The 17110-nt window shown below is 38.8% G+C and overlaps 1 protein-coding gene across 1 annotated transcript in view; it reads right to left on the minus strand.

Annotated features, from left to right (window-relative positions):
* BEST3 (bestrophin 3) overlaps positions 1 to 17110 on the minus strand; it is a 44006-nt gene that overhangs the window by 12003 nt on the left and 14893 nt on the right. The window contains exons 4-8 of the mRNA XM_049884963.1: positions 15391 to 15545; positions 14138 to 14215; positions 13873 to 14025; positions 10569 to 10649; positions 10074 to 10225 (exon numbers count right to left, since the gene is read on the minus strand). Coding sequence (XP_049740920.1) covers positions 10074 to 10225; positions 10569 to 10649; positions 13873 to 14025; positions 14138 to 14215; positions 15391 to 15545 — 619 coding nt within the window. The remainder of the gene's footprint in view (positions 1 to 10073; positions 10226 to 10568; positions 10650 to 13872; positions 14026 to 14137; positions 14216 to 15390; positions 15546 to 17110) is intronic.

Raw genomic sequence — 17110 nt, forward strand, 5'->3', positions numbered from 1 at the left:
GCCTGATCTCTAAAATCTATGTGATACTGCAAAAACTCAACTACAAAAAGACAAATAGCCCAATTAAAAAATGGGCAAAGGATATGAACAGGCACTTCACTAAAGAAGATATTCAGGTACTTAACAGATACATGAGGAAATGCTCACGATCATTAGCCATTAGAGAAAGGCAAATCAAAACTACAACAAGATTCCATCTCACCCCAACAAGGCTGGTATTAATCCAAAAAACTCAAAATAATAAATGTTGGAGAGGTTGTGGAGAGATTGGAACACTTATACACTGCTGGTAGGAATGTAAAATGGTACAACCACTTTGGAAATCGATTTGTCACTTCCTCAAAGAACTACCATATGATCCAGCAATCCTACTCCTTGGAATATATGCTAGAGAAATAAGAGCCTTTACACGAACAGACATATGCACACCCATGTTCATTGCAGCACTGTTTACAATAGCAAAAAGATGGAAGCAACCAAGGTGCTCATCAACGGATGAATGGATAAATAAATTACGGTATATTCACACAATGAAATACTACGCATTGATAAAGAACAATGATAAATCCGTGAAACATTTCATAACGTGGAGGAATCTGGAAGGTGTTATGCTGAGTGAAATTAGTCAGTTGCAAAAGGACAAATATTGTATCAGATCACTATTATAAGAACTTGAAAAATAGTTTAAACAGAGAAGAAAATATTCTTTGATGGTTACGAGAATGGAGAAGGAGGGAGGGAGAGGGGTTTTTACTAATTAGATAGTAGATAAGAACTATTTTAGGTGAAGGAAAAGACAACACACAATACAGGAGAGGTCAGCACAACTGGACTAAACCAAAAACAAAGAAGTTTCCTGAATAAACTGAACTCTTCAAAGGCCACCATAGCAGGGCCAGGGGTTTGGAGACCATGGTTTCAGGGGTACCTAAGTCAATTGGCATAATAAAACCTACTAAGAAAACATTCTGCATCCCACTTTGGAGAGTGCCGTCTAAGGTCTTAAACGCTAGCAAGTGGCCATCTAAGATCGGTCTCAACCCACCTGGTGCAAAGGAGAATGAAGAACACCAAAGACACAAGGTAATTGAGCCCAAGAGACAGAAAGGGCCACATAAACCAGAGACTACATCAGCCTGAGACCAGAAGAACTAGATGGTGCCTGGCTACAACCGATGACTGCCCTGACAGGGAACACAACAGAGAGCCCCTGAGGGAGCAGGAGAGCAGTGTGATGCAGACACCAAATTCTTGTAAAAAGACCAGACTTAATGGTCTGACAGAGTAGAAGGACCCCAGAGGTCATGGTCCCCAGACCTTCTGTTAGCCCAGTACAGGAACCATTCCCAAAGCCAACTCTTCAGGCAGGGATTTGACTGGGCTATGGGACCGAAAATGGTACTAGTGAAGCGTGAGCTCCTTGGCTCAAGTAGACACATGAGACTATGTGGGCAGCTCCTGTCTGGAGGAGAGATCCAAGGGCAGAGGGGGGCAGAAGCTGGCCGAATAGACATGAAAACAGAGAGTGGAGGGAAGGAGTGTGCTGTGATTAGAGGGAGAGCAACTAGGAGTATATATATAAAAAAAAAATAGCAAGGTGTATATAAGCTTTTGTATGAGAGACTGACTTGGTTTGTAAACTTTCACTTAAAGCACAATAAAAATTAAAAAAAAAAAAAGACAAACCCAAACTTTTCAAACATCTACTGAGTACGTACAAAAGCAAGGAACCCTGGTGGTGCAACAGTTAGGTGCTCGCCTTCTAATTGAGACGTTGGTGGTTTGAATTCACTGGTGGCTCCATGAGAGAAAGGCCTGGTGATCTGCTCCTGTAAAGATTACAGCCTTGGAAACTCTATAGGGCAGTTCTAGTCTGACACATGGGATCACTATGAGTCAGAATTGAGTCAACAGCACTAACAACAGCAACAACAACACTTACAAAACCATCAGCCTCACAGTGTCCCTTCCTTCGTGATAATCAAGATCTGAGGGTATTGGCAGCAATCATTTAATTCCAGATTCTTTAAAAGATGGTGGGGCTGGCCAAGGCTACAGAAGAACACTTTTCCCTTCATGCTACCGTAACGAAGGAGAGGCAGGAGACAGCAGGGCTGAAGATGTCAGCAGACTTCCACATTTCCTTGGGACATGTCTAATATGGAAAGAGTGAAATAGCCCTGATGACTTGAAAGATTCAATGCACTTTTTCCAAAGCAAGTGTTTTGCAAAGCAATTCCCTTCTTAACTAGGGTGATCAGGTAAATATAGAACTTCACAAGAGTAAAACCCGATGATGCTTGCTTTCTTTCGCTTTTTCACTTAAAAGTGTTATTTTGACAATTTAAATTCAAATAATAAAAGGGCATTTTAACAGAACTGAAATGAAGACTTTAGGACAATTATGTTTAATGTGATGATTTCTGCTTTTCATGTCACATTTATTGTTTTCAAATTGCTGTATATTCAAAGTCAGGTGATTTCCTTGGTGGGAGCTGGTAATTTGCCTAAGAATCTATTAGAGCAGAGGCATACGGGGAGGAGCATTTATTCATGGACAAAGCAAAATGTACTCTTCTCTTCAAACCTGTTGGAGGCGAATGCTGTTATTTTTAACCTTCTGTGCCACAGGATTCCCGTCAAAGCTGTAGCCAAGGATTTATAAAACTGGCAAGGTAGTCCTCTAACTGAGCTGGGAGGTGCAGGGCTGAGAATTACCAGGAAATCCCAGTGGGACAGAATGTTGTATCCACCCAGCCCTTCCCTCTTTGCTCCGTTTCTGGTAGACAGTTTCAAGCTAGTAAGCATCATGGGAGGTACTCTTAACCCAGAAAGCTGTACCTAGAGCTGGCAACCCTTCTACTGCCTGATCTAATGGCTTAGATCAAGGGTTATGGAAAATCTGGTTTAAGAAGTGGCCTAATGCACCCTTGCAGAGACATAGGTAGCCTCAGGCTACCACCCTGTTTATGCTCACTCACCCCTGGCTGCCTGACAAAAAAAATTATGGCCAGGAATGGGGGTTCACTTAAAGTTCCCCTCACCCTTTCTAATACTGTTGAATTCTATAAAGTTTTGCTACGAAAGGAACCTAAGTGAGGTATACCTCTGACAGTTTAAAAGGTAAAAATGGAGCACCAATGGTGACCCCACAGCAACCTATGAAAAAACCCAAGTAAGTTCTAAAATTATGAACTTAATGCACGTTCATCTCCTTGGGAGGTTTTATCTGTTGTTCCTTTCTGGCACAGTAAGTGAAAATCAATATTCCAAGAGTACATATTTGTTGAAATTAGTGACTCAGAATTTGAGATATTTTTGGTTGTTGATAACACAGTCATGAAATAGTATATGTCAGGCTGTGTATTTTTGGGGAAAGCTAAAATATTTGAATATAGTTGGCTAAGAAAAATTACTGAATAAAACATCAATCTGGAGGCATATGTAACTACACTTTAATAAAGACTTTGTTTGCTAAAATATGTATTTTGGTATATTTGAACTAATATCACTGAGATACTCCTGACCTACTGTAAATCAAATGCTTTGTGCACATCAAATACAAATACGTATAATTGCAAAAAAAAAAAAGGTTGATTTACAGTGACCCTATAGGACAGAGTAGAACTACCCCATAGGGTTTCCTAGGCTGTAACCTTTAAGGAAACAGACTGCCACATCTTTCTTCAGTGGAGTAGCTGGGGGGTTCGAACTGCCAACCTTTTGGTTAGTAGTCTAGCCCTTAACTGCTGCACCTTAACTGCTGTGCACCAAGGCTCCTTAGTGCTATGTGTAAGTGATCCATCTTCTGAGCAGATACAGACTCACTTTCCCAGAATTTCAAACCCTTTAGGTGTTATGGATGGATAGTTTGTTGTTGTTATTAGGTGTCATGGAATTGGTTCTGACTTATAGTACAACAGAACAAAACACTGCCCAGCTCTGCCCCATCGTCACAATCGTTGCTATGTTTGAACCCATTGTTGTACCACTGTGTCAATTTATCTCGTTGAGGGTCTTCTTCTTTTTCACTGACCTTCCACTTTACCAAGCATGATGTCCTTCAGGGACCGGTCCCTATTAATAACATGTTCAAAGTACGTAAGATGAAGTCTTGCCATTCTTGCTTCTAAGGAGCATTCTGGCTGTACTTTTTCCAAGGCAGATTTGTTTGTTCTTCTGGCAGCCATAGTATGTTCAGTATTCTTCACCAACATCATAATTCAAAGGCATCAATTCTCCTTTGATCTTCCTTATTCACCGTCCAAATTTCTCACACATATAAGGAGATTGAAAATACCGTGGCTTAGGTCAGGAGCACCTTAGTCCTCAAAGTAACGTCTTTACTTTTTAACACCTTGAAGAGATCTTTTGCAGCAGATTTGTACAATGCAGTGTGTCTTTTGATTTCTTGACTGCTGTTTCCATGGGTGTTGATTGTGAATCCAAGTAAAATGAAATCCTTGACCACTTTGGTCTTTTCTCCATTATCACGATGTTGCTTATTGTTAGGGTTCTTCAAATGCCTATAGGGAATTTGTGGTTCTTTACTCTTGGCTGTTCTGATTTTCAAGACAGGATTAAAAGTAGTTATGAAACTTCAGGTCTTTAATTTCAGTGTGTTCCATTCTTCAGAGTCTTGAATATTTGTGTTACTGCATAATCCCAAGTAATTAAAAAATAATACAAAATTTTGACGGTATAATATGAAGACAAGTTTTCTACCTCAAGCCAGCTGTGTCAGGTTAGGTCTGGACCTTGTTTTTTATTTGTTTGTCTGGTTGGCTTTTAGAGATTTTTATTTTCAGCAGTGGCGGTTTGAGTTTTAGCATTCTGGGTTTGTTCTGGTAAAGTTATGTTTATCAAGCATATGTGTTTACCATTGCCCCAAGAAGACCCATTTTCACTTCAGGGCTTGGATGTGTTTTCTTGCTGTGCATCTTATGGGCAATTCTTCTTTTGGCTGCTTGTGGGTGGTTTCTTAATCTTGGTTAATAGTGTCTCTGTGGTTAAGCTAATGAAAAGATGCCTTAATTAAAACAGCAGACAAGAAAGCATATTATGTTATGACAAAAGAACAAATTGAACACATTCAACTGAAGTGATTTCAGGCATGATAATAGGAAAAGATTTTTCATTTCTCAATTAATTTATAGGATAGCTTATTAAGTAGAGATAACTGGCCATACAATAATTATCACTGTTGATTAAATGCTCAAGATTGTTATAATTATGAAAGCATTGCTATTTTGGGTACTCAGATTTTCAACTGGCCTTTTGTCATCCAAAGTGTTGATTCTGAAGTTAGTTTTTAACATAGCCCATACAAAGATTGGAGCCCTGGTGGTGCAGTGGCTAAGAACTCAGCTGCTGACCAAAAGGTCTGCAGCTAGAGTCTACCAGTTGGTCCTTGGAAACGCTAGGGGACAGTTCTATTCTGCCCTATAGGGCCACTGTGAGGTGGAATCTACTTGACGCCAATGAGTTTGGTTTGTTTTTTTGGTGTACAAGGATTGGGAGCTGGAATTTCAGCACAGGTTTGATGTTCGAACTTATAAAATATAGTTTTAAAACAGTGGCTTTTTGGTCTCAGATTGGACAGAGAAAGATGGGCCTTGATAAAACTTGGTTTGAATTAGACATGATTATGATTGGATGGGAGTCACTGGTGGTACAAACTGCTGATGAGCTCGGCTGCAAACTGAAAGGTTGGAGGTTCTAGTCCATGTCTTTGGTCAGCTGCACCTTAGTCTTCAAGGTGATATCTTTGATTTTCAACACTTTAAAGAGGTCTTTTGTAGCAGATTTGCCCAGGGCAATGTGTGTTTTGATTTCTTGACCCCTGCTTCCAAGTGTGTTGATTGTGGATTGGGGTAAAATGAAACCCTTGACAACTTCAATCTTTTCTCTTTTTATCATGATCTTGCTTACTGGTCCAGTTGTGAGGATTTTTGTTTTCTTTAAGTTGAGGTATAATCCATACTGAAGGCTGTGGTCTTCAAGTCCTCACTCTCAGCAAGCAAGGTTGTGTCATCTGCATAATGCAGGTTGTTAATGAGTCTTCCAATCCTGTTCTTCTTCATATAGTCCAGCCTCTCGGATTATTTGCTCAGCATACAGATCGAATAGGTGTGGTGAAAGGATACAACCCTGAGACGCACCTTTCCTGGCTTTAAAACATGCAGTATCCCCTTGTTCTGTTTGAACCACTGCCTCTTAATCTATGTACAGGTTCTGCATGAGCACAATTAAGTGTTCTGGAATTTCCATTCTTTGCAATGGTATCCATAATTTATTATGATCTACAAAGTCAAATGCCTTTGCATAGGAAATAAAACACAGGTAAACATCTTTCTGGTATTCTCAGCTTTCAGACAGGATCCATCTGACATCAGCAGTGATATCTCTCTCTGGTTTCCCATTCTCTTCTGAATCCAGCTTGAATTTCTGGCACTTGCCTTTTGATGTACTGCCACAACTGCTTTTGAATGATCTTCAGCAACATTTTACTTGCATGTAATATTAAAGATATTGTTCAATAATTTCCGCATTTGGTTGAATCAGCTTTCTTGGGAATAAGCATAAATATGGATCTCTTTCAGTCAGTTGGCCAGGTAGCTGTCTTCCAAATTTCTTGGCATAGACAAATGAGCACTTCCAATGTTGTACCCATTTGCTGGAACGTCTCAGTTGGTATTCCGTCAATTCCTGGAGCTTTGTTTTTTGCCAATGCCTTCAGTGTAGCTTGAACTTTTTCCTTCGGTACCATCAGTTCCTGATCACATGCTACCTCCTGAAATAGTTGAATGTTGACCAATTCTTTTTGGTGTAGTGGCTCTGTATATTCCTTCCATCTTCTTTTGATGCTTCCTGCGTCATTTAATATTTGCCCTGTAGAATCCTTCAATATTGCAACTTGAGGCTTGAATTTTTTCTTTTTTTTTATTAAGGTTTAGATGAAGGTTTACAGAACAAACTAGTTTCTCATCAAACAGTTAGTACACACATTATTGTATGATATTGGTTAACAACCCCATGACATGTCAACACTCTCACTTCTCAAACTTGGGTTCCCTGTTACCAGCTTTCATGTTCCCTCCTGCTTTCTAGTCCCTGCCCCAGGGCTGGTGCACCCCTTTAGTCTTTGTTTGTTCCATGGGCCTGTTCAATCTTTGGCTGAAGGGTGAACCTCAGGAGTGACCTCATTACTGAGCTGTAAGGGTGTCTGGGGGCCATATACTCTCAGGGTTTCTCCAGTTTCTGTCAGGCCAGCAAGTCTGGTCTTTCTTTTTCAGTTAGGATTTTGTTCTACATTTTTCTACAGCTCTGTCTGGGACACTCTATTGTGATCCCAGTCAGAGCAGTCAGTGGTGGTAGCCGGGCACCATCTTTTGCCTAATTGTTTCTTTGATCAATTGGTTCTAGCAGAGTCCAGTTAGACATCTCAAAATCTCCCTCAGTAGAATCTGGCCTTTGTCTGTGCATCTCACCACCATGCTAGTAAATACTCCATCTTAACTGGAGTTCTCTCTGGCAACGGTAATGTTTCCTGCAATCTTAGGTGCCCTATCTCCAGGTTTTCTCTCAGGTATTTTACTTTCTGTCCCACATTTCTGGTGTTAGTTTAATACAAAAAATAGGTTGTTTAATCTTTTTGTGCCTCGGTTTGTCATCCACAAATAAGAGACCTACACTAGTTGATAATAATAATGGATTGTAGTACATAATACGGTCTCCAGATGCTTTTATATTTACAATCTCATTTAATCTTCCCAGTAATCTTTGGGAATAGGTATTCTCTCCAAGGTCTGGTAAATCACTAATTCTATGTGTCTATATGTAGAAATAAGAGAAAAAATATGTATAAATACATTCTAAAGAACATGGGCATTTACTTAATATTGCAAAATTATGTGAGTAGGGTGAAAATATAGATCAAGATAAAAATCCTGAGACAATAAGAAAACATTTTTCACCACAATGGAAACACAACTGCATGGACATTAGAAATGGCGCATACATGGCGTCTGCAGTGTAAATAGAGTCCTCACAATGATGTCCTGGCCCTATCAGTGGTGTTGGTCTCTTTTTTTACAAGCTAGATCTTCATATACTTTACATTAAACAAAGTTGGGAGTGGGAAGACAGATAAAGAATATTTAATTATCTAAAAACAAACTTACAGAAAAACATTTCCTATTAATTTAAAAATTGAGAAGGTTGCCAGATATACATGAAGCTCTGCCACTGCAGAATGCATTAGCAAAGGCTGAGAAGAGCAAGCAACAAGAAATTAAGATTCACACAAACTGAGTAATAGGCTGGGGATAGGCATGAGCATCCAGGCCTGGAAGAAGCTCTGGGTAGGATGGTCCAGCCTTAGAACCATCCCTAGAAGTGGAAGTAAGTCTGTGCTGGAGTAGGCAACCTCCTCTAATGTGTGAATGAGGGCTACAAGGCAAATCTCTTGGCTCCTAAATCCTTATCATTTGCAACAACTCCTGAAATTCCACTTTCAGTCATCCTTTTCTCTGGGTCTGGAAGGGCTTTCAGCCTCAGAGGCCCCTTTGGAGAAGTGCCACAAGTCATTATTTATGAGGATTAGGAAACAGCTCCAAACCCACTGCCGTTGAGTTCATTCTGATTCCAAGTGGCCCGGTAGGACAGAGTAGAACTGTCCCATAGGGCTTCTGAGACTGTAAATCTTTACAAAATCACACTGCCACCTATTTCTTCCTTGGAGTGGGTGATGGATTTGAACCATCACCTTTTGGTTAGCAGCTGAGTGCTTTAACCACTGCATCACCAGGGCTCCTCTAGGAGACATCTACCTAAGAGTAAGTAGGAGCCCTGGTGGTACAATGATTAAGGGCTTGGCTGCTAACCAAAATGTTGGTGGTTTGAACTCCTCAGCTGCTCCATGGGAGAGAGACCGGTGATCTGCTCCCATAAAGATTAGAACCTAGGAAACCTTATGGGACAGTTCTACTCTATCACATGGGGCCGCTATCAGTAGGAATCGGCTCAATGGCACACAACAACACCACCATCACCTAAGAAAAGCCTTGTAGGAAGGGGATTCAGGCTAGGTATCCTGAGCAGGGAAAGAAGAGGACAGAACTGCTTGGGGTGGGGAGTAGGGAACAGGAAAATTGGTCACAGGGAGGCAACTACCAGACATGAACCTATTTCACTAATCTGTTTAGTGTTGACCTCGGGAACAATGAGTCACATTTTTGCCAAAAGTTATAAGAAAAATGTCATGGAAGTTTCCCCTTTTTCTACTATATAAATAAATAAATATACTTTTTTTTGCTCAAATTCTCCTCTTTAAGAAACTTCGAAACCATGGCATCTGCCTTTAGCAAATATACTTGTTTCCTCCACATTCACACATTTCTCCAAAATCAAATACATTATCAAGTTTAATAAAATTGTTCAAGAATTGCGCATGATTTACTTAAGGTCTCAGTCCACTTACTTAAGGCTCATAGTACTTAGGGACAGATTGTTATGTTAACACCACTAAACAGAGATCGACTTGTATACTGAATGTAGGTGGAGTGAATTATAATCTTAGAGAAAACTTTTGATAAAAATTACCCCATTTTTAAAAATTAGCTTGTCTCCAAATAGCCTAACACAGTGCCTGCCACAGGTATGTGCTCAATGAATATTTGTTTAAAAAATACATTTAATTAAGATAGTCATTTAAACTACTCTTCAAGTTGGTTGGGGGTGGGGGATAGTTTCACAACTACTGGAAAAGTTTGCTATAGTATGAAAGCAAAGTAAAATGCAAATTGTATCTCCCTCCCAAAAAGAAATACCATGCTTAAACCAAAAAGCAAACAGAGAAGCACACCACGCTTAAACCAGAAACTATGGTCTCTTTACTCTGTAATACCCTTGAGCCAATTAATTACATCTAAAATTTTGAAAAGGACACAGGTATAAGATATTAGTAATTGAGAACTGTCAATTGAGTAACTTCAAGCCCAGGGTGTAAAAATATCAGAACAGTGATCTACTTGTTTTCTAAATATTGAAGATTTAAAAAAAATAAGACTTACCCCATTTGGATCGTTGACCCCAGAAATGAGGGTATGCAGTAGTCAGCAGCTGCCAATGTATATGGTGGTTGAGCGGCAGAGTCGTTCCAGTAAATGTCCTTCTTTATCCTGGGTAAACTCATGTGCATTTCATCCACAGCTAAAAGAGAGACCTAAAATCATTGTTATAGTGTTAGAATAATTCAGATATAAATTGCATAAAGAGAAGGAATAAGTTCCAGTGGGTGGATGGGATTTGGAATGGGATAGGACACAGTCTAAAAATGAGTGAATATACAAATATCCATGTTTGTTGACACCAGTGTTGCTGCAGAGAGCTGTACAAGAGCACTTGGCCATGGAGGTAGGTAGGGCTATAAAACTGCCCACACTTGCTTTGTCAAGCCACGTGCCCCCAATGGGAAGTTCACAGCCTGAATTCAGAGTCTGCTTAGATTTGAAACATTACAGTGATTTCTTGTTAATGTTTGTAAAGGAAAGAAAAGCTCCTCTAACCTGCAAATTTCTATCAATGCACCAATTAGTTTCAAAATCATCATCATCTTCTCCAAAAGGGTTGATAAGCTGCTCAGCTACCTGCAGTCGAGAACATAGAATAAATCCGTCAAGATGCTTGTGAAGACTAAGAATGAAGATTGAAAATAATCCCCATTTCACTCTCTGCTTCCTTTTGTTACTTTCAGAATATGAAGACTAGAGGAGAGTGAGCTGTTTAACAGACACAGGTATTTATCAGCAAAGCAACTCAACTCTCAGACCACGAATGATGTGCCCTGCACAGGCATGTTCTCCAAATGGATCTGTCTGTTCAACGAGTGAAAATGCAGGCTTATACTGCAGGAGAAGCCATGTACTATTTAAGAGCCAAATTATTGATTTTTAGGCATAAATCAAACCAACGAATATTAAAGGAGCACAGATTATGTGTAAGGTACTATGCTCAGCATTTTGAGGGGTGTATACCTCTGCTCTCAAGGGCCCAGATGACAAGATGGAGTATAAACATGAGGAAGGTTAAATGGCCAAGAAAGGCTTAAATCAATGCAGTAGTAAAGGAAATAATATAAAGAGATTTCACAATTATTGGGCATAACTGCTAAATGAATGAGTTAGAGAGCTAGTAAGTCATAAAACTGGAATTGGAATCCCGTTTAGTCTTACCCAAAAGGTTTACTGTTAACCAGTAAGTTAGTTTTCCTGCAGCGAGAAGTTTAGGCAGCTTCTTACCATACATCTTCGAATATTTGGCCAATATTGAATGTTCTTACCATGTTCTGGAACTGAATGCCTTCTTGATGAGAGGTTTATATGCCAAATATGACTTGCCTGTCATTCTTGCTTTTCAGTAATTCCCTTTGACTATTATTGTCTGGAACTGTGTGTGTGTGTTTACATTTGGCAGATGGGAAAAATTTTTAAATGTATGATATAAAGGCATGATTTGATTAGTTGAGTTTCTAGAGTCTGAGACCATTCAGTAAAACGCTCACTTATTTTTAAGATTTAAATCAAACTGTTTAGAGCAGTGGTTTGCAATTTCGGTGGCATATTAAATCATCTGGGTGCTTAAAACAAAGCACAAACAAAAAACAACAACTAATACCTGGGTCCTACCCCCTGGAGATTCTGATTTAATTGGTGTGGGGTTAAGCCCCAGGCATCAGGATTATTTCAAGTTCCCAGGAACTTTCAGAGCAAAACCAGCGTTAAGAACCACCTACTTGGAGAAGCACAACTTCCTTATTCTAATGGACAGCACTAAGGACAGCCTGTGCTCCAAAGCAGTCATCCTCACAGCAATATCCATGTCAAAGTCCTTTATTGAGAGTTCCAAGGGACTATTTACCTTTTTATGCCTAGGGTGTTGCTTAAATGGATCAGAGGCTGCATCTTGAAATTTTTTTTTTGTTATATTCAGACTTTTACTTTTATGGCATCAGTCCTGCATACACTAGCATAACCAAAAAAATAAAAAAGGCAAACCCGTTGCTGTCGGGTGGATTCTGACTCATAGCAACCCTGTAGGTCAGAGTAGAACTCCCCTGTAGGGTTTCCAAGGAGCGGCTGGTAGATTTGAACTGCTGACCTTTTGGTTAGTGGCCGAATGCTTAACCACTCTGCCACCAGGGCTCCTATGCTATCATAGTCTACATAAAATTTCCAAAATGACAACTACATTTTTGAATTGACTATCTCACAAAGATATCCTTTACTTTCTTGGAGGCAATATTTCCAGCAAGTAACTGAGTAATATACTGTTCATAATGTAAAGATGGATTTTCTTCACTTTGAAAAGATTTATAACTATCAGGATGGTCAAGATGGAACAGCTGTTTAGAAATTGAGACAACCTGCTGGTGTGGGAAAGCTCACTTCTATGAGGGTTGCCTATGTCTTGACTGAACTAAGATTGTATCTTTTTCATATTTTGCCTTTTAAAAGTATCTTGTAAATGGAAAAGGATATTAATATTTTAGAAAGCATGAAGGGGGAAGGAACTGCCAACCATTACTCACAGGTTGGCCAAGCACCTCACGTGAACACAGAGCAAAGAATGAGGAGCTCACCACAACTCAAGGGAAAAGGCAGTATAAGACCAGAATGGTTGATCCTTTGGGCCAATTGTGGTGATGTCATGTTTTAGTGGTAGAGTCTACTTTGTCCTCTAAGGGGAAATGAGAGCTATTAGTCTTTCTTAATCTTTCTCTCTCTTAAATAGGTGAGAATAATTAAGAATCACTGTCATCTAGTTAAAACAGTTTTTTCCATTTGTAAAGGGCATGCCTTCCTCTTTGGAGTAGAATCTGAAATGCCAACATATTTATTTTTCATGGTTTAGCTTCAAACCGATGAAAGTAAAGGCATCGACAGGGAACGTACTGACCCAGCCTGGAAGGCTGTGACTGTGCACCACATATGGCTGTTGGGAAGGTCAGATGTTTGAAAATTCTATTTTATTAGAGTCAAATTCAAACTACCGTTAAATTTCAACTCACGTAATGAAACCGTTGTCTTTGATTTTTTTTCCATCACATACTTCCCTTTTGGAAGTTGACAAAACAGAAATAAAACAATGTAAAAACCAGGCCCCTGATATTTACAAACACCCATCTGGGAGGGAGGTGGTGAGGGGAGATGGGGAGAGATGGTGGCGAGACCAAATAAAATCCTACACTGATAATTGCTCTGACCTGTTTTTAATTTCTTGGCAAACCAAATGTTGTCATTGATCTTGGTGCTTCTGGTTTTGATTCTTTTGATTCTGATTAATTCTTTTCTGGGTCTCAGCTCTGGTTTTGAAAATGGATGCACTTAATGTTTTGGGGTAGTTAGCAAAATTCCAGAGAATTTCAAATAACTCTTTAGTGACTTGGGCCGAAATAAGATAATAACACAGTATTAATGCTTAAGTCTGATATACAAGGTTTCTTGTTTACTCTTGTTTGCTCTGGCTAGTTGCTGATTGTGGTATAAAATATCAATGCAGGTACAGTGTATTGCTTTAATTACATCATTGTAATACTAATGGGAGCACACAAATACTTAAAAAAAAAAATCAATAGCCATAAAAGAATATGCTTCTTGTGATCTCTTCCATAAATGAGCTGCTTCAGACAGCTGTAATGGAGTACTCACTATAACCCTGTTACTTTAATCTTTGGCTGCAAATAAAACATCTCTGAGCTATCACATGTTAAATGAATAGCTTGCTAAAGACTCATAAAGGATCAGTGTGGGGGCATTTGGAACATGACAGAGATTACAGAGCAGGTCTCAGGCCCTGAGACTTGCTGGCTACCTTGAGCCATCCTGCATAGAAGAAGAACTGTAGGAGAGTAAAGATTGGAATGTAGAGATCTAAGTCATGCCCTGCATAGCCTTGGGTGGGATCCAAAAACTGGCGTCCAATCAGGCATGCAAAGAAGAAGGTGTAGACAGCAAGAGTGACAACCTGGAACAGAGAGAAACCAGAGTGAGAATACAGCGCTGGCCACCCACACAGCAAGCTAGAGTGCCAAGGTGGGCAAGTGGAAACCAAAAACGATGTTCAAAGTATTTAATACCTGGGTGTAAACCAGCGGAATCCCAACCCAGTCATAACCGAATAAGAGGCTGCACCAAGAGCGGTATCGGTTCATTTCCTAATTTAGAAACAGATAAAATACAGTTTACTAAAATGGATGTGGTAATGGATATTTACTGGGATTCAGAATGTGGGCACATCTTTTATGAATGTGTCTGTAAAATAATGCTAAGCTACTAAATTGGTGCTGAAGGACATTCTATAGGGAAATTTCCAAAAAAAGACAATAACCATGACTAAACAATGTGCATGAAGATGAATATCTTTGGACATATTCTTAAAATATTAAAATAAGTCAGGCTTCATAGAAATATCTCCTAGTATATTTAATCCATAATTTCTGACATGGTTATTGGTTCAGAGGAGTGATGGAAAGGCAATATTTTAAATAAGTAATTTATAGCCACTTTGATAAATGACGTGAAAAGCAAAATATTTTTGTTTCTTTCTCTAAAACATGCTTAAAAAATAGAAGTAAATATATTTTAAACCTTTCCTCCCACAAATGGGGCTTTAGAATGGTCACATTGACAGAAAGTCTCTCTATTTGGGACAGGAAGGACTGGGCTCCATTGATTTTTTTCTCTTATCATTTTAAGTTATTATCCAAGACTGGGAAAAATAGATGCACGTTAATTTGGGAGCTATTTTTTAATGATTCGCTCCTTTTAGCCTAATCCAGGCAGGAGACCGAAATGGCACAAATATACTTGTCCCTCATGTAAGTATTTGAAGGTTGATTTTGTTCTTAGATGACTCGAGGGTTATTTTGTTTAGACGAAACACTGTTTTGCTTACTGGAGCATCTGAAGAGTTGGCTTGACCTTGGGATACTCTCAATTTTGGGGAAGTTTACTTCTATTCCAGATTTTCTTCCGGGGAGGTTTATTTCTACTCCAGATTTTATTCTAGGGTCCTGGAGCCAGGGATGGCAAATACGCAGCGAATGTGCCATATCCTTCAGACCCTTGGCCAGCATTGCTGATCAATCAAGGTGCACTTGCTTACAGAGCCTATTACAAAGCTTAATTCCGTTTAAAACAGAGCTTCCAAACAACCACTACAAATCAATCTGTATGCTATCTCTGTATATTGGGGATTCTAATACCAGCCCAATCTTCCTAGTTTCTTTAGAACTAGGACTGAACAAAGCAGACTCTTCCTGGTCTGGTCTGTTTTATCCAGGTCCCTTTTGGTCTCTGATTAGCATCTTTTCCTGTATGATGTACTTACAGTCATCAGTGATTGAAGATCAACACTGTCTCTGATTCTACCTTCATTCCGGGCTTTAGTTGCAAGATTTCCAAACCAGATGAATGGAACCCAGTATTTCAGATGAGGAGATTTGAGGTTGTCAAATAATTTTCTCTCATCTGCTGTCATAAAACCTTTGCACAAAAGAAAAAGAGCCAAATGATGATACAGATTTAGATTAGCGCTAATTTTTTTTTTAATGCATTACCATAAGTATTTTACTGTCTACATGTGAGCATAAAATGGGGAGATACTGAAGAAGTATAAAGTTTTCTGTCTCAAGTAGTTGATACTTGTATTAGAGACAAAGAATGTATACACACACACACATACACATTAAATATCAATATATGAGACAATATATGGTTCCATTTAAAATACATGCTGGCAATCCCTTATAGAAAAGGCCAGTAGGAAGTGAGAAGACATTAAATGTGGACTAGAACAGTTGGGGAAGGTTTCTTCTCTAGGTTTTGGTTTACTCGTCTAAAACTGGGGACAATAATATTTAGAATTGTTAGGATTAAAAGAATAAAATACGATAATGTGCTTAATTAAGAACTCCTTGAGGGGCAAAGAGTTTATTAACCTTCATCATTTAGTAAACATTTGGCATATATTTTAAAAGTGATTCTTTGGTTTAGTATATATAAATAGGTTAAATACACAATTTTGAGCTTGGGCAACCTCCCTGTGCCTCAGTTTACCTACATGTAAAAGACAGATGATAATATCTCCTTCCCAGGGATGTTGTAGAATTACCTGAGATGATGAACATATGTCAAGTGGTTAACATAATGCCTATATTATGTGAAACTTGAACTATCCTCTCTGCACACGTCAAGAAAAGAAGAGATTTGACTAATAGGAGAGGAGGAATAAGGCCAGTTAAGAAAGAAACGTTTATGAACTGTCTACTATGCACCAGAATTTGTTTACAGCAATATGCATTTTAAATGCTTACAGTTTATACTCGATCTTTCATTTTTTAAAAAGTTGAATAATTCAAATGGTTCAAAAGTCCAAAAGGGCCAAAGGAATATTAATGGGGAAAGTAAGACACATTTCCCTAGCCACGTAGTTTTCTTTCCTGGAGAAAACCACTATGGCCAGTTTATTGTGTATCTTTCTAGAGAAACCATGTAGATTTTCATACAGACCTATTTTTTTTAAACATAAATAGTTTCATACTACATACATACCTGCCATTTGCTCCTATTTTTCAGCTATATCTTGGAGACCAGAGCAGCATATTCTTTTTAAAAGCTGCATGCTAGTTAATTGTATGCCACATTTCACTTAACTAGTCCTCTTATGACAGGCATTTAAGTCGTTTTTATGTTTTTGCTATTAAAAGTGATACAATGATTATCCTTCTACCTACCTCCTTGGCCTCAAGTGGACTTCAAAATGTTAATTACAGGATTTAATATTAGTCATTATTTTCTGATTGAAAGCTTATTTATAAAATTTATTTTTATTAAATATTAATTTTGAGTTACTTTTGTCTCAGAAATGCAACTATTTGCTTATGAAAGTCTGACAACACATTCATATTAAAATCATTTTTGCCCTAAATACTGTATGATCTCACTTACATGAAATAGGCAAATGTATAGAAATCAAAGTTTGTTAGTGGTTACCAGGGGTGGGAGTGGGGGAGAAAGAGGGAGTTTTTGCTTAGCAGGCACTGAGTTTC

This window comes from Elephas maximus, chromosome 4 (genome assembly GCF_024166365.1).
Source record: "Elephas maximus indicus isolate mEleMax1 chromosome 4, mEleMax1 primary haplotype, whole genome shotgun sequence".
Taxonomy (NCBI): domain Eukaryota; kingdom Metazoa; phylum Chordata; class Mammalia; order Proboscidea; family Elephantidae; genus Elephas; species Elephas maximus.